Here is an 18,063-nt window from a genome sequence, read left to right as displayed (position 1 = left end):
ATGAATATCAATAAAACATTTGTTAAATTTTATTGCCTGTTTCAAATATTAAAATGTTTTTTTTCTACGAAAACCCAAAATCTATTCTAAAAAAACTATTAATAGGTGAATAATTATATTCAATTTGAAATGAAAATGTCCAAAAATTATAAATTTAATCATAAAAATATTAAAATAATTATTTTTTCCATAAAAAGAAAGTTAAATGAAGAAAAGGTACAAAAAGTTGTCAACTTGTATTTGGTGCAGTTAGGATTACATGTTGCCAGATAATTGAGATCAACATTCGCCAATTATCAAACTTGATTATTTATTTTTACATTGAATCAAATATACTTACAGAAGCTTTTAAAAATATATATTTTTTTGAAATATTTGATCTCCTTGGAATTTTAAGCCATGAGAGGGCCTGCTTATCTTGGTGCTGCGTAAGGTTTTTCATTGTTTGATGAGGTAAATACTCTTTCAGGTAAATTCGAATTTTTATTTAATTACTTGATCAGAGATCTCGATAATTTAGAATAGGATCATTTGCAAGTGAAGGTACCAATTTTTTATTATTTTTGTTTGCTTCTCAAAATTTTGCCAACTGAGTCTAGCTAATTATAAACTAATTAAATCAAATAGATCAATGATTCATATCATTTTCTTATTTAGAGTCCTAGGATGGTTTAAGGCTTTTTTCACCTGGCTCTATCTTGAAAGAGATAGCTACTTACACTTTAATGTTATTTTTTTAATGTTTAAATGTTAAAAATAAAAATATTTTTCTTTTCCAAAGTTTAATCTGGCAACATTTTCTTTCTTTGTGGTTTCCAAAGCTATTTTGTATTAGAAAAAACAGCAATAACTTAAGATCATATTTACTAAAATATGCTGTGACAATGAATTTTATGGTCTCTAAGCACCACCACATTAATGCCGCGTACCCAGCACACCATCAATACACCACCATCACAGCTTACAGACAGAAGACACCTCTTCATTCGACGTCAGATTTTTGGTAATTTTTGCGAATTTAAAAAAAAATTGTTTATTTTTTGCATTAAAATTGTAAAGATATGTGTTGTGCTATATTTTTAGGTGCAAAACACTTATGTAATTTAAATAAATTTGCCTCTAAAATAGATTCTTAAATTAGGGGTTCTGAAATTCTATTTTTAGAACTATCAAATATTATTACATTTAATTAAAGATAGATATTTTTTTAAAGATTAGATACATTTAATTCAGGTAATTTTAAGTTTTTCCTGTGTACGTTATTTAGATGTGTATTAATTTATCCAAAAAATATATACATTATGAAAATTAATATTAATCAATTTTGTTAATTTAATTTATGTATATTAAGATCAAGAATGTGCGACACCAATCTAAAGTTCGGACCGGAATGGTTAAGAGCTCTTACAGAGCCACAAATAAAGAATTGCGAGGTATTAAACTTAATAATAATTACGTTTTAATTTAGGTTTTTTTTACCAAACATGTTTTTATTTTTAAGCATACGTTATTTGGATGAGCAATATGCAACCTCTTTAAAATCTGTTAGTATACCTTTAATGTATTATTTTTAGGAGAAAATAACGTATACTCCGCCGTTAGCCAACATGAAACTTGCAGAGTTTCGGTATGGAAAAGAGGAAATGTTGGCGCTATTTTCTCCAGAGCTTGATCCGCCTAAAGAGATTATAGCCCTCGGTTCTCTTTATGTTGACTCTTGCCAGTTTCCTTTAAATCTTATTCAGGTATGTCTAGAATGTATTATAAGCGCCCTTATGTTAGTTACATATTTATTTTAGCTTTGAATTTGAAAGTTTGACCTAATAAAAGTATATGACATTAAACAACACTCAACTTGGGATAAATCTCTCAACTCTTGCGGGACACTTTCCTAGCCCACTAGGGTCGGCCTCAAGTGTGCTGAATCTTTCCTATTTCCAAAGGGATTTTCTTACCTAATATAAATTGAAAATAAAAATTTCTAGATGTTTACCTTTTGATTATGTACAATTTTTTATTTTTCTAGCTCAATATTTAGACCATTTTGATTACTGCTTGTGCCCAAATGTCCTTTTTCACTGACTAAAGAGCAGAAAAGTTTTGAGAGTAAAAGTTTTTTTTTCATGGTTATATTTTTATTTTAGATGGGACCAGAAGAAGCTAGAGCTTGGCAGCAGAAGACTCCGGACATAATGAGCAACAATTCGAGCAACAGACCCTTTTCCACAGGACCCCCAACGGGACCTGGGGGCAGGGCTGGCGCACTTTCAGCAACTAGTCGCGGTAGAGGTCGTGGCAGGGCCGCAAACTTTCCGTATTTTGACAGGAATCGGTTTGACGACCCTGATTCCGATAATTCAAATGGGCAGCTTCAGCAGCCTGTTAACGGGATTGGTAGCAAACTGAATAAAGGCGACAAGGGCGGCTGGTCCGACTCCAAGGGCAAACCAATTGAAGGCAGCTTCTCTGATGCCATGAAAAGTTGGAGGGACAGAAAAGCTGGCGAGAATGAAAATACTAAAGTTTGGGGCGGAGCCGGGGCTGCTGGCAAGTCGGGCATAGCAAATGGTCATGCAAACTCTAATATGAATTGGAGATCTCGTGAAAGGTAAGATTTATATTTGTTGAAGTTTTTATAAAGACAGCTTTTCATTAAAACAAAAATTTATGCTAGGCACCCATTTTTCAAAATTAAAAATATTCTGAATAATGAATGTATTCATGACTATGATTTAACATTAAGAATATTATTCAGGGTTTACTTTGCTGACGTTTAAAGTTATAACAGGTTATTTAATTGCTGATAAAACTTTTTTCTGTTGATTTATCGGTATTTGTTTAATATGAAAACATCGCATTTATTGTAACATTTATCAAATATTAATTTTCAATTTCAGAAATGGAAACACTGATGAACCTTCTCCCAAGCCCCGAAGCAACGATTGGTTTCAAAATAGGGGTCGTGGAGGTATTGGGCAGCACCACTTACCCGAGTGGGTCACCAACTCCAACAATGTTGCTGAGGGCGGCTTTGACGACAATGGCAAGTTCCGCCCTGACGAGTACACGACACTGGATAATGTTCCTAAATGGACTGACGACGAAAAATGGATTGAAGAAGAGGTGGAGCCCGAGATTATTAACCAACAGGCGGCTCCCAAGCCTGTGGCTAACAAGCAGCAGCCCAAACCACCAACAAGTCAAGAAAATAAGCCTACAACCGCCCCTACGACTACTCCCCAACAACCTGATCCTAGTGTTTCCAATAAGCCTGTGGAACAATCTCCTGCTCCACCAATATCTGAGGCTGTTCCAATGACTGCCGCACCTCCAATGCCGGCTGTGACATCAGAAATACCTTCGCAAGTAAACTCCGTAGTTTCTAGTGGGGCAGATGTACATTCTATGCCTGCGTTATCAATGGCTTCTATGTCTATGCCCTCGCCCTCCGTTTCCCTACCCCAACCCCCAGGAATGGAACCCAACTTTGAAACCATCAAGTGGACCTATCTAGATCCCCAGGGTCAAATACAGGGTCCGTTCCGTCATGATGAAATGTTAGAATGGTCTAAGGCTGGTTATTTTCCTACTGATCTGCTTATAAAACGCAACATTGATGGTCGTTTCATTCCCTTGTCTGAAATGTCTTTAATTTATGGAAGAAATCCATTTATTCCTGGCCCTACGCCTCGGGGTATCAGCAACGTGGAGGCAAACGAACACTTGAGCCAACAACAATATTTACATCATCTAATAATGCAACAGCAACAACAGCAGCAGTTGCTCGCTCAGCAACAACTTCTTTTGTTTCATCAACAAAATCCAAACATAAATAATCTACTGTTAAACAAGTCCTTGAATTCTAATTTAATGAAGCCTGGTTTAGTTGACCCTATGTTATCTAATATGGTGAAACAACCAGAGGATCTTCTTAACTTAGCTTTAAGAGGTCAAAATTTTAATCTCTCCTCGCCTGAAGTATCAACTCCTGCAGCTCCGGCTTTTGATCCGATTAAATCTTTGTTAAACCAGTTAAAAGAAAGCACTAACAATTTTTCAGCCTCAAGTGAAGAAAAAGAAAGCCCTCTTCCTCCTGCACATCCTACACAGCTTCCGCACCAAATGCAACAACAACCACAACAACTTGGTCATCCAATTCAACAACAACAAATGCCTTTCAATCAGACACCATATGTTTCCCAACCCTCTGTACAGATAAGCCAACAACAAATGTCTTCAATGCAAATGAACCAACAGCAGCAGGCGGCCACAACAATGGCTATTGATAAGCAACTGCATGCACAGCTGGCCTCCATTGGAGTTCATTTGTCCAAGCCAACTGAGGAAGGGGTCGTACAGACAAGACTCAGTGAAGCTTCTGTCCAAGAAACACGGGCGGGGGTTAATGAAAAAAGACAAGCACCAACAAAACAGGTACTTTATTACTTTTTTTTGGTGCATATGGCACTTGAAAGTTAATATATTTTCATGTGAAAACAATCAAATTTTAGTACCCATTTAAATTTTTATTTTTTTTCTATTTTATAGAAAGAAAAAAGTCCATCTAAAAGTGTTGAACCTGAAAGAACTCCGTCTCCAGCAGCCATGTCACAGTCTTCCTCTGAGTCCAGTGTGCAGCTAGACATCCAACAGACAACGGGTATGAAAGAGGCTGAAATGATACAGATCAAGGGTGGTCTCAGGGAATCTGTGATTGTGTCACCTCCTGACTATATAGGAATTTATCATTTTCACATATTTGTTTAAATTTACACAATTTTGGATGAATTATAGACATAAGAAAATTATTGGGGGAAATTAAACATCTTAACCAAATATGATTTTTTTAAATACGCTAGTTTTATCCTAGTAGCTGAGTTAGTAAAAAAATCATTATCTCCTGATTTATAAGAATAAACTTCATTTGTTTTAAAAAGATTCTAAAGGAAACAACTAAAGGCTTAATTTAACTATTTTCTGAAAAAAATAAATGATAAATAAAAAAAATATTAGACGAAAATTTAGATGACATCGACTTTAAAGTTCCACGCAACAACGAGAAAAAGAAAACTCGCAAAGCTGAAATAAAAAAGAAAGCCAAATCCAAGGCAGACGTCCCGGCTGCGCCCTACATACCTGGACTGCCAGGCTCCCAGGTGCCACCTGAACAATTAGATGAAGAGGATGTAAGAGCCAACCAGGAACAAGAAGGAACACCAGCTGCGGATGAGAAATCCGCTGCTCCTAATAAAAAGAAGGTTGTGACTGAGCAGCAGCAGCAACCCACTGAGCCTCCTGTTGAAGTTCAGATCAAGCCCGCCCCGTGGGCCAACTGTAAGTCACCTGAGAATAAAGAGCTTTCTCTTCATGATATTCAGAAGATCGAGGCAGAGAAGGTAATTACTTGCTGTTAATGTGTATGTAGACTTTAGTGTTCATATAATAAGTGAGGTTGAGAATAAGATACTACTATAAGAAATCAAGGAATGAACTAGCATAAGCGCTTCTATATAAGACTAATATGTTAGTGGCCATTAGATACATGATATACATATGTGAATATGTTGACTTGGAAATTTGTCGCCAGTTTAACTTGCTAATATGGACCTCATTTATTGGTTACTTGTTCATTCACTATGAGGGGAGGGGAAGAGACAAATTAGATGGATTGGGGGGGGGGGGGTGTCGATATTTTAACCAGATGCTAGTATTACTTCATCATAGTACATGAAAATCAGTTGCAACATCTAATTGATCAATGATATTTCAATTCTGTGGCCACAAACGAATGCAGCTCAAATAATCTCTTAAATATCAAATAATGCAATCTAAAGGTATTATGTTTACTGAATACATCTTAATATATTCTGCATACTTATTTTAAAATAGTTATTTACCTTTTTGTAAGCTGGTTATTGTTGGCTTGCTATTGATGCGACTAATTTTCACAGAGAAAATGAAAAATAATATATTTTATTACAGGATCGCAAACGCCGTGCAGAGCGTCAACAACAGATGGAAATTGAAGCACGGGAGAGGAGAGAACTAGAACTACAGAGAAAGAATGAGAAACAAGCTGCGTCCTGGTCCTACCAGGCCAGCAATAATGTCAAGAGTTTGGCCGAGATTCAGGCAGAAGAGGAGACCAAAATGAAGTTGATGGAGCAGAAGCAGTCCAAAGACCAGCACCAGATGGCGACAAAGTTGAAGAAGAACGCCCAGCGCGCCCCGGACAAACCGACAAGTTGGGCGGGCAAAATCGCCGCGTCTATTCCGCCATCTCAGTCGAGTCCTCAAGTTATTCATTCTAAAACAAGGTAATTATCTGGTCCTTTGACAAACGCAGGAGTCCCAAACGTCGGAGTGGACAAACGCAGGAGTGGACACTTAACCTAACCTATTTTAGACCATATTATAGGTTTTTTAAATGCCTAACCCCTGCAGGGGCTTATTTGTACATTCATATCTTAACCTAACCTAATCTGCATAGAAATACTTAATTAAATTAATATTTTAACACTCCTGCGTTTGTCCACTCCGACGTTTGCGACTCCTGCGTTTGTCCTGGAACCAATTATTTTTGTACTGAATCTAGTAGCCTTGCATATGTAATGATTAAATAAATCACATCAATTATAGTAATTAAGTATATATTATCTTTTGTTTATCTTTTGTAGCTCTTATTACGTAGCTTAGGGTACATTAGAATTTCATTTTACTATGTACCTACACATTTTTTAATTAATAAAATATCTTCTTGTACCATTTACAACAACGAATTTTATTAATTTAGGGTTGTCGCTCCGGCAACTGATGGCTTCTGGGAAAGTGGGCCATCCCTGGCTGCTTCATCTGCAGCCGCTAGTAAGCCTGCGGCCGCCCCCGCCACCAACAACGCCGCACAGAAGGGCAAGGAGAAGAAGGTTGCGGCCGCCAGCAGCAAGGGGGACATCAAAGCAGACTTGACCACAAGCTTTAAGTCTTGGTGTCGCAGCTCTCTGGAGAAGTTGAGTCCTGGACCTGACGTAGATATTGATACGTTCCTGGGTTTTCTACAGGATGTAGAGTCTCCATATGAGGTAGGTTTTCATTTAAATAAAAATCATCTTGCTTGTAACTTTCCGTAAGTTTTATTGTTTGTTTGTTTTTATTGGTGCATTGGACTTCATTATTTTTCTGTAGTTGATATTACTAATTTTTATAAAACTACATTTAATCCAATTTTTTTATTCTTTATTGGCGAGAAAAAAATAAGGAAAATCGTCTAGTTTGTTTGTGTATAGGTAATGTATATAGATCCTACGGAACGAAACCTTTGTTTTATTAGGATGATACCTACCTAGGTATATTTTATGTTTCTACTATTTTTTTTTATTTGATGTTTAAAACAATTTTTAATTCCCTTTTTCCTGTACTAATAGGAAACATTAATTCAGAGCAGGGGCTGTGATTCAGCAAATTATTTTCATTTGAAATTGCTCATAATTTGGATATTTTTGTTGTGAAATGTTGGCGTAAAACTTGTTTTGTTCTGCAAATAAAGGGAAGTGGGCGAAAAAAGGGTAAAGAAGAAAGTAGGTTGTAGGGAAATTTTCACTTAGAATTGTTCGTCAGAATCCCTGCCCCTTGTCCCTGCTTCGGAGAAAGCAATTCTTTCCTTGACCTTCGGAAAGTAAAATCTTTTTATATTTCTCCCTCCTTAACTTGGAAAATAATACAATTTAAATATTTTGGGGCGTTCACTAGTGTGTGTGTGTCAGTGATTTTGAAAAATAATATTTATAAAAAAAAAGAATATTTCAAACCTTTATAAGAATCAAGTAAATGATTATTATGAAGAATTAGATAGAATAAACAAAACTTTATACCTATAGGTAGACTTTTTATCAATTTTTAATTCTAATAAAAATTTTATGAATAAGACTAAATTAATTTCCAGTCACTGAATGGGGTAAGAATTTCTGTACATAAAGTTAAAATAAGCTTTCTTAATTAAAAAGAAATCAATTTTCTACGAAAAATTTTTTTTTGTAGAATTTTTGTCTCTTATACCTGTTGTACTGAGTCATTTTGTCTGAACAAAATAATGTTTTTGTATGTGTGCATTTGTAGTATTAATTCAAGGTAAATTCTAAATGCGTAAAACATTTCCACATTTGACAGATTACAAACATATTGTAAGAAATAAACATAAAACGTGAAGTACATATTTGCATATTTCTAGGTGTTCAAAAGTAAAAAAAAAAAATAACCATTTAAAAAAGACAAGGGCCTTTAGAGATCTAGACACCCCAAGTAAAAGGATTGTCTCCTCTGTTTTTAATTTACTATTTCCGAATCATTAAATAAGTGATATGACATGGGAGATATATCTAAATCTAAAGCTTTATTCACCTTAAACATTTAAAAGTTACAAAGTGCAGTATTTTTCACCAAAATTGAGAATAGTTATTTCTCGTATCGTATTATAAACGGCTTTCCGCGGATATAGAATGTACAATTATAAGATTAAAACTAGTTTTTTTAGCCCCGTGGTGCCGAAGGCACCGGCTAAAAAAAACAGTTTTAATTTTATGATTGTACATTTCTATATTCGTAGAAAACTGGATATAATACGATGCTAGACATAGTTTTTTCGTATTTATGAGAACCGGTTCCTATCCACCGGATTCAAATGAATACGAGAAAATCTTTTATTGTTTCTTTGAGGTTTATTTTTAAATGAAAAAATCAAGAGCTTGTTAAAATAATACTTGCTTTTAGTATCTAACATCATTTACCTATAAGACAATTTTAATTTTAGGTCAACGATTACATCAAGAGCTATATTGGCGAGGGGAAGGCGCACAAGAAGTTCGGTACTGACTACTTGGAGCGCAGGTCTCAGCTCAAGAACATGCTTAAGAAGAGTGGCAGCCACGCCAAGATTGACGACTTTGCCACCACAGCCACTAACAGCGGACAAGAGGCAGAATTCCAGGTACAACTTGGATATAGATATTTTATTTGTTAGGCAATAATGATATACAAGAAAGAAATTTTTTTATATAATTTAAAATTAGATTTGAAAATGTAAAAGGCTTTAAAATGTAACGGACTTAGTGGATAGAGCGTGACACATAATAAGGACAGCAACACTCATTTTTGTACTATATGATCAATGAATGTATCCAAAGTTTTTGGGCCTACAAATGTTATATCGTGTTTTAAAAACTTTAGGTACCAGTATAATTTACAGTTTAATGTTTCCTCCATCTCTTGTAATTTCTGTAAACATTTTAGGAGGCGCCGCGTAAAGGAAAGAAGAAATCTCGCAATTCCAAAACCAATCTGAACCATCTTCTTGGATTCACTTCAGCACCAGGCCATGGTATTAACAGGGGAGAGCTGGATCTCTCCATGTAAAGCTTCTCCACACTGTGTGATTCTGGAGAAATAAAGTAATTGTCCAAATTGTCCAAAATCAAAAAGATAATTTTAGTACCTAGCTTTTCAGAATTTCGATGAAAATAAAAAAAAGTACCTTTGTATTTATTAATAACTTTTAAATGCTATAAATAATCCACTGAAAATTAGTGATATAGGAGTAAGTTTTAATAAAGGATTCAGCACCAAATGCAAAAGGAATCGAGTTTTTTGCTTTGTGATGGGCAATGTTCGACTTTATTTTTCCAGAAACGCATGCTCTACAAGTCTAGCAGCAAGAAAAACTGAACATACAATAGAAAAAGTTCCCTTAAACGCAAAATAGAATGTCAACATATTTCGTTGGATATTCTTAAAAACCAAATATTTAATGTATGAAAATTGTTAAATACTAGGCATCAAAAATCAAAATATTTTGTTATGTCGTGTTGTTATTTTTAAATATTATTTATTGCCATTTCTTCTTTTTGTAAAAAAAAAATACATTGTTAACAATATACACTATTATTGTAGGACAGGTATGTATTTATGTATCAAAAACTAAATTTTAGTTTATATATTTTTATTTCAAGTCTGAAATTTTTTAACTTAATTTTGATAAACTGAGATGTCTCGTTATTAAGGTATCAAGGACGCTTAGTAATATCACGGAAAGTTGAAAAATCACAAGTAGCTTTTTAGAAAATTTTTTAAATATCCCTAAAGCTTGACTGTTCAACAAAATGTATTACATACTTTGCTAAAAAATATAAAAATAACTTCAGCAGAATATGTTTAATAATTATTTAACATTTGCCTAACAAAACTTTTTCAAAAAAAAAGCTAAATGTAAAGTGTTACCCAAGGACGTCCTTGCCTAAATGATATAAAGATTACTCCCCCCCCGCCTTAATGATAAAGCTTGGACGCCCTTGGTTTTACCTTTCCAAGATTGTCCTTAAGTTTCCATACACCTTGGTTTACGAGATTTCTACAATTATCACTCTCATATTATTACCTAAGTATTTTATTTGTCAAGAATGTAACAAAAGACAATTTGTATTTATTTTAGAGCAACTATTAAGTTATTAAGGAAGAGTGCATTTGTGATCATGGAAAGAAAACGAAGCAGCGGGTTTCGTATTTTCACAATAGCATTTCTCCTATTTCTAGCTTCTGTGGTAATCCTTTAAAAGAAGAATTGTACATAACATTTTAGTTATTTTCTTACTATTTGAAATTAAAGAAACAACTTATTTGGTGAAATTATTTTCATAGCTATATTTTACTCCAGTAACTTTTAAATTTTACCCTAACAGATCTTTTGAAGGTTTGTTGAATAAAGAATAACATTTTTCCAATGTGGCTTCGAAACCAATCAATATCCGCTGAATTTAAACCGGTTCTAAGCAATGCTGAAAAATATATATCATATCATATTACAGACAATTTTCCACGATAAGTAATTTTAAATATTATAAATATTATTAATACCAGTTTGGTTAGCCCAGGCCTTCGGCTCTTAGATCTAACAAAACTAGAATTAACCTTAATGTTTTTCATTTTACTATCCACTGGAAATTGTGCATAATACGATACGAAAATAACTATAATAATTTTCCAAATGTTCTATATTAGTAGCTGCTCTAAAATAAATAAAATACGAATGCCATATAAATAGTCCAATGAAACTTTGAATAGTAATCTTCCCAGTTGTTCAGTTTATGTATGAAGAAAAATTATCTTGCAGTCAATACAAAATTGTTAAATGTGATATATACATTATTATTAGTAATAATGCCTATAATAAATTTGTTGATTTATTAAATTATCTTTATTATTTTGCGTACATCACATAAAAAATACTTAGGTCTTCTCGAAAAGTTTTGTATTGGATTCAAAATCGAAAACATTAGGTAATTTTTTCCGTAACGTATAGCATTTTTCATTAATTTAGGCACGCTAGAATATCCTATCGATTTCAAATTTTGCATGGTGATCCCTGTAATAGTTAGGTACAATTTAGAAAGCGTAGCAACTCTATAATCGTTACCAGAATTTCCGTACGTCCAACTTCAACAAATTTTTATATGATCTAATTATCTGATTTTTAGTATACTGGGAAAACAAAGTACAATATCATAAGTTAAGCGAATCAACTCTATAATCCAGTCCTAAAAATGTAATTATGTCCTTAAATATTAACCTGCATCAAGCAATTTTTAACAAATTTACTTACAACTTTGCTTCGACTCTTATAAATTTATATTCTGATTTTTCAGTTCTGACATTAAGTGTTAATGCCCTTTTGTCCTACCGTTTCAGAGCTTCGCTTTTATTGATGTTGTCATCCTTGTTTTCCTTGGATGTGTGCTTTATTTAAAACTAGCGATAAGGCCTTTAGAGGCCCCCAGGGGCCCTTCAGGCTAGTGGGAAGGCAATTATTAACTTAAAAAGATAACAGAGTCTTTTGTTTTTAACATTAGCTATAATAAAGGGTGTTTAAAAAAAACCAATCGCTTCACTCTTTTCAATATAAACCCTACAGTTTTAGTCAAAACCTAACAAAAAATGACCCAAATCATGTCCAAGTAATGACAATGAGAAAGAACTATTGAATTTTGATTTCTACTAAGCACTACAGCTCGAGTCCTAGCCCCTGTGGAGAATTTTTCCTTACATGGAGATAAAAAATCAACAAATCGTCTTAAGTACTTAAAATCTTGTAGATAGACCCCATAATGTTTAGATTTTTAGATGGAGCATGTAAAGACCTTTCTATAGACACTTTAACCAGGTTTCTAACTCAATCCTAGCCAATTTGGCATTAAAAAGACAGACCCATCAAACATTTAGACATGACAGGTCTCTCTATTTCTTGATGTTTGACAGATCTTTCTTTTTTAAGTCAAAATGGCTAGGATTGTGTTAGAAACCTGATTCAGGTGTCTAAAGAAAGCTCTTGACCTGCTATCTACAAGATTTTAAGTACTTAAGACTGTTTGTTCTTTTTTTTTAAAGACAGAGCACAGCAGTCATATCTCAACGTTTTATGGGTCTGTCTTTTTTATGCCAAATTGGCAAGGATTAAGACAGAAGTCTGGTTAAGGCGTCTATAGAAAGGTCTTTATATGCCCCATTAAACTCAAACACATTATGGGGTCTATCTAAAAGATTTCAAGTACTTTAGACAGTTATTTCTTTTTTTTTAAAAAGACAAAACTGTCTTAATTTGTAATAAAATATGCACTCTCAACGTAGAGAAAAATTTTCCACAGGGGCTAGGACTCGAGCTGTAGTGCTTAGGAGAGTTGAGTAAAATCAAAATTCATCAGTGTTTTCCCAGTGTCATTGCTTGGACATGATTTGGGTCATTTTTTGTTACTTTTTGACCAAAACTGTAGGGTTTGTAATGAAAAGAGTAAAGCGATTGGTTTTTTTTAAACACCCTTTTGCTAAAAGAATGATTCTTACAGTTTCAAAATTGACTGACCGAGTCTAATTACTCTTTGACCCTACGCACGTCCTCCGCCTGTCTGTCCAATTGTACATCCGCAAGTCCAAGTAGGGTTATAATAATGGTTTGTAAATATAACAAGGATGACAACATCCATAAGTAGCGAAGCACAAAATTGTGGATGGGAATACGTAGAAGTAGATTTAAAGTTTATTTATTAAAATCAATAATAGATTTATTGGAGAAAATAAACATGAAACCTTGTTTTATTTTGTATGATGAAGATGGTTAAAGTAAATTACATACTAGATGCACATAACAATGGGAAAAAATATTTTGAAACTGTTAATGCAAAAAAGTTTTAAAATTGGACCAAAAATGCCAAAGATATGGGGAAATATATCAACATATAAAAATAGCCAAAAACCTGCCGCCATTGTTTCTTTTCTTAAAACGCCAGAAATTTAATTTTAATATCTTTAACTGAAAAATTTATGAAAATTGGACTATAAACACCAAAGATATGGGTAAAAATGTGAAAAATATAAAAATAGCCAAAAACCTGCAAAAAGGCAGTCTGACCGTCATTGTTGTTTTCTTCAAATGACGGGAAATTTGTTTTGATAACTTTAACTGAAAAAATTTTGAAAATCGGACCATAAACACCAAAGATATGAGGAAAATATAAAAAATAGCCTAAAACCTGCAAAAAGGCAGTCTGACTGTCATTGTTGTTTTCTTCAAACGACAGGAAATTTAATTTTGATATCTTTAACTGAAAAAATTTCGAAAATCGGACCATAAACACCAAAGATATGGGGGGAAATGTGAAAAATATAAAAATAGCCAAAAACCTGCAAAAAGGCAGTCTGACCGTCATTGTTGTTTTCTTCAAATGACGGGAAATTTGTTATGATAACTTTAACTGAAAAAATTTCGAAAATCGGACCATAAACACCAAAGATATGAGGAAAATTTGAAAAATATAAAAAATAGCCTAAAACCTGCTAAAAAGCAGTCCGACCACCATAGATGTTTTATAGTTAATTGTGCTCCTAAATGATGGGAATGTTGTCAAAAAATTTCAGCTCTCTATCTTTTATAGGAGCCGAGAAAATCACGTTTCCCCCAATTCATTAATTACGGACGGACGGACGGACAGACGGACGGACAGACGGACAGACGGACAGACGGACGGACGGACATTGTAGCTTCGCTACTAATAATCATTGGCTAAGCCTAATCAATCTAGGACACCAGAATTGTAAGTCTTTACATGAAATGACAGTAGTCTTTTTTTTTCAGTTGAAAACGGCATCAGTTTTCATGAAAACTAATCTTGTTTTTGCATAGCAACTCTGTAACACTTGACAAAAAGTCCGAAAATCAATTTAAAACATGTTATTCTCTTACTTTTTTGACAACAATTTTTGTATGATAAAATTATCATTTTCATCTGATTTTTGGAACAAAGATTCGTAGGACAATATTTTAAGCGAAGAATCTCTATAATCTTGTTGGTTTTTACATTCTCTACAAGTGTTCATGTTCGTTTGCTCTACCGTTTGGTTTCTGAGCTTCGCTTTGAAAGATGTTATCATCCTTTTTTTGGTATATATTATTTTTCTGTGCCTTAGACTTAATAAAGGCATTTGATACGGGGTAATATTTTCTCAGGGGTTGACTTAGTCTTCACCCCATCCTATTCGCATAAAAAATAAAACCAGAAAATTATAAAGCTTTCCTAAAGTTATAGTTATAGCGATAGAACCTTTTCTCTAGTATTATTTCAAATAAATTGCCTTACTTTATTGGCTATCTTGATTTAAATTTCATGAGTAATGACTTCATTCCTTTTTATTATCTCTATCAATTCATTCATTATCAGAATTACTTTCCTAACTTTCTAACATTAGTATTCCCTTTTTTATCTTTCTTAAGAGGGGGGGAAAGGGAGATATAGGGGTGGGGGGGAGTCTCCGAGAGGCAACATTAAACCATAAAAGAGGGATTTAACGGAGAAGAGGGGGGGGGGGAGAATTAGATAGATAGAAAAACACTTCACTAGCAGAAAGCCATTCTGTTAACACAGTGAGTAACCATTCTAAACATATGTTTATTATAAACAAACTTAATTGTCAGTAATTTATTATAAACTTAGATAAGATTTTATTTTGTAAAAAATAAAAAAATTATCAAATGAAAATAGTGATAAATATTATACTCATAGTCATAGAGGACGATTTGTAATCAAACAATTAAAATATTTTCTATTGAGTGTGAGTAATGCGAGTTAAAAGATTAGTTTTAATTGAATATCTTCTGCTACTTTGTGTTTTTCCAACAACCAAGTCACAAACTGGTAACGGGTAAGTATTCATGATTTTTAATTAAATTTTTTTATGTTGGTTAAATTCCCCTTGAAGAGGTTGACCTCCTCTAACCCCTTTATAAAGCATTCCTGTAAAGAACTTTAGAAGACAGTTAAAAAGATCTAAAGGGACGTACAATTCACTTATTTTTTGGGATGTAATTAACTATTGATTTATGTTTATACAAGCGGCTGCGACCTTTGCTTCAAGGGTCGAGGAAGGATAAGAAAAATAGCCTAAAGCCATAATAAGACAGCTGTGAGGCTATCCTAAAATGGAGAAATTTATCGGGTCAGCGATATCCTAACCGACTACATTATGTTACATGTACTTTAATTTTTTTATTAATATTTTAGTCAAATCCCTGGATGTGCTAAAACCTTCACAATAAAAACAGACACAATCATAAGATCTAAGGTACCTAATTATTTATACATTAAAACAAGAAAGACATCATCCATAACAGCGAAACACATAAAAATTGACAGAAAAACAGTTAAGAAGCAGACTGTCATTTAGAAATCTGAACAAAAATATGCAGTATTTGCATAAATAGAGGATGTTTAATTTCGTCGTTCTTAATTTTAGACTTTAAAAAGGATGACAACATCCATAAAAGCGAAGCTCTGAAATGGAAGGACAAACGAACATTAACACTTGTAGATTGTCAGAACTGAATTAGCAGAATATTAATGCATCAGTACAAACAATATTTTAAGAAAATTTGATGCAAAACTGCATAAATACAGGGAGTAAGGGAGGGGACAATGGGCAATTAATTCAATATAAGAGTTATCAAAGAAAGGACATGAAATCCAGTTTAATCCAATAAATTTGTAGGAAATTATAAAGGGATTGTTAATTGAATAATAGGTTTCCATAGCGTCATGTAAAGTGAAATCACATCTTGTTTTTGATGAAATATATTGAGGTTTTTTGGTGTGATTTTTATATTAAAAGATTATTGGACCCGGCCAGCTGCTAGCAAGAATATGACTGCCCCTTTTTATTCTGTTTATTTCCCTTGCCCCTTGCCCCCACCTCCCTTCTCCCTTCTCCCCCCCGTCTGCTACATTCCAAACTAACACAACGAGTGTTTATTTCCCTTCCCCCCACTTCCCTTCTCCCCGTCTGCTACATTCCAAACTAACACAACGAGTGTTTATTTCCCTTCCCCCCACTTTCCTTATCCCTTCTCCCTGTCTGCAATATTCAAAACATACATAACGAGTAGCGGCATTCTATGCGCAAGTCCCCAAACTCAGTCAGAAACTGCTAAATTCTTGCACATTCCCTTTAAGCCAGTCCCCAAAGTCTGAGACTCCTAAAAATTGAATATTCGATCCATTGTCCCCTCCCTTACTCCCTGGCATAAATAGATGATACTGTTTAAGGACATACTTACATTTTTGGGACTTGTTTATAGAGATGCTTCGTTTATAACATTGTACCTTGTTGTAATAGGAATCAGTTTTCAAAAAATCAGAAGAATCGGATAATTTTAACATACAAAAATTTGTTGTCAAAAAAGTTAAAAATCAACATGTTTAAAATGGACTTACAGACATTCTGGTATTGTTTATAGAGTTGCTACGCTTTCTAAATTGTACCTAACTACTATAGGAATAAAGTTTGGAATCGATAGGACAATTCTAACCTGTTTAAATTAACGAAAAGAGCTAACTCTCTGTGACGGACGGACGGACGGACCGACCCTAATGATAGAAAAGCTTCGCTTTTAACAAAGATATGTTTCGCGCATTACATAAATTGCTTTCTATTCTTACCTCTTGTACAGACAGATTCGGCTTAAGAAAATCTTCACTCAGTGTTACAAAGTAGAAATTTCGGGTACAGTCCCTTTCGTAGCAACGCCTCTTAAGAGGCGATCCGTCGTATTTTAAAAATGGCTTTTGATAGGTTATTTTAGGTTAGGTTATATTTGGTTAGGTGATTGCCATGCAGGGTTGGGTGATTGGCCCCGCAGGGTTAGAGCCCCCCGCATGGGCTAAAAATAGAAGAAAAGCTACTGTGAAAATACGAAGAATTGCCCCTTAAGAGGCGTTGCCACGAAAGGGACTATACCCGAAATTTCTTTAAAAAATTTGTTTTTAGGACAGTCAAGAAAATGGAGCTGCCTTTATTCAAGAAGTTGAGGTAAACATATTTTATGAATTTGCAAAGTTTCAAATCTGTAGATCGTTTCTTTCAAGACATTTTTTACAATAAAAGACATCATTTAAGAAATTTCATAATTGTGCAAAGAAAAAAAAACATTTTTTTCAGGGTATAGGATTGTCTGACTGCATCCGTTTTTGTTGTTCCACCCCTTACTGTGATGTGTCGGTGTATGGTGCCGACACCAGCTGTTATCTATTTGCTTGTGACATAGCAAATTCACAGAAGTGTGAATTCTCGTCACACGCAGACTTTGAAAGTGCAATTTTAAGCGTGGACACAGCAATATCACAACCTGTTGATAATAATGGCGGCGGCGGTGTTCAACAGTCAATTTTTAGTGAGCAACAGCAGTTGTTGCAGCAGCAATTGCAACAGCCACAGCAGATGAATGCTGGACAGCAAGGGATGCCTCCCATGGCGGGTAATATGATGATGCAACAAAATAATCAGGGATAAATACTCAAACTTTTATTTCTAGTTTTTAACCTTATGTTGAACCTTATGGCGCCAGTTACTTTGTGCTTTACAAAGAATATTTTTTGAGTTATATCAGGAAATAAAATATTTTTATAATCAACATTTTTACATTGAAAGCTTTTCTAAGGTCAGTTCCATTACTTTAAAGATGATACATATAATCATGAATTA

General features: G+C 34.0%; 2 protein-coding genes across 2 annotated transcripts; both read left to right on the top strand.

Annotated features, from left to right (window-relative positions):
• Positions 1–887: 887 nt before the first annotated feature.
• Gyf (GIGYF family protein Gyf) lies at positions 888–9,923 on the top strand. The gene is made up of 11 exons (XM_080157663.1): positions 888–1,003; positions 1,352–1,433; positions 1,575–1,745; positions 2,145–2,608; positions 2,898–4,434; positions 4,549–4,738; positions 5,014–5,396; positions 5,983–6,317; positions 6,794–7,079; positions 8,804–8,980; positions 9,283–9,923. The coding sequence occupies exons 2-11, from the start codon at positions 1,359–1,361 to the stop codon at positions 9,403–9,405; spliced, it is 3,741 nt and encodes a 1,246-aa protein (XP_080013789.1). The 5' UTR covers positions 888–1,003; positions 1,352–1,358; the 3' UTR covers positions 9,406–9,923.
• Positions 9,924–14,971: 5,048 nt separating this feature from the next.
• On the top strand, positions 14,972–17,871 carry LOC145315431 (uncharacterized). The gene is made up of 4 exons (XM_080155412.1): positions 14,972–15,231; positions 15,591–15,651; positions 17,350–17,391; positions 17,521–17,871. The coding sequence occupies exons 1-4, from the start codon at positions 15,149–15,151 to the stop codon at positions 17,869–17,871; spliced, it is 537 nt and encodes a 178-aa protein (XP_080011538.1). The 5' UTR covers positions 14,972–15,148.
• Positions 17,872–18,063: the final 192 nt, after the last annotated feature.

This window comes from Acartia tonsa, chromosome 4 (genome assembly GCF_053477335.1).
Source record: "Acartia tonsa isolate MP-2025a chromosome 4, ASM5347733v1, whole genome shotgun sequence".
Taxonomy (NCBI): Eukaryota; Metazoa; Arthropoda; class Copepoda; order Calanoida; family Acartiidae; genus Acartia; species Acartia tonsa.
The sequence above is the reverse complement of the archived record's forward strand: the minus strand, read 5'-3'. Positions and strand labels throughout refer to the sequence as shown.

Coding starts and splice junctions, on each gene's coding strand:
- Gyf (XM_080157663.1), top strand. CDS start 1,359: ATGTGCGACACCAATCTAAAGTTCGGACCGGAATGGTTAAGAGCTCTT. Junction 2,609..2,897: donor AATTGGAGATCTCGTGAAAG/GTAAGATTTATA, acceptor TTTCAATTTCAG/AAATGGAAACACTGATGAAC. Junction 8,981..9,282: donor GACAAGAGGCAGAATTCCAG/GTACAACTTGGA, acceptor TAAACATTTTAG/GAGGCGCCGCGTAAAGGAAA.
- LOC145315431 (XM_080155412.1), top strand. CDS start 15,149: ATGCGAGTTAAAAGATTAGTTTTAATTGAATATCTTCTGCTACTTTGT. Junction 15,232..15,590: donor AAGTCACAAACTGGTAACGG/GTAAGTATTCAT, acceptor TTAATATTTTAG/TCAAATCCCTGGATGTGCTA. Junction 17,392..17,520: donor CCTTTATTCAAGAAGTTGAG/GTAAACATATTT, acceptor CATTTTTTTCAG/GGTATAGGATTGTCTGACTG.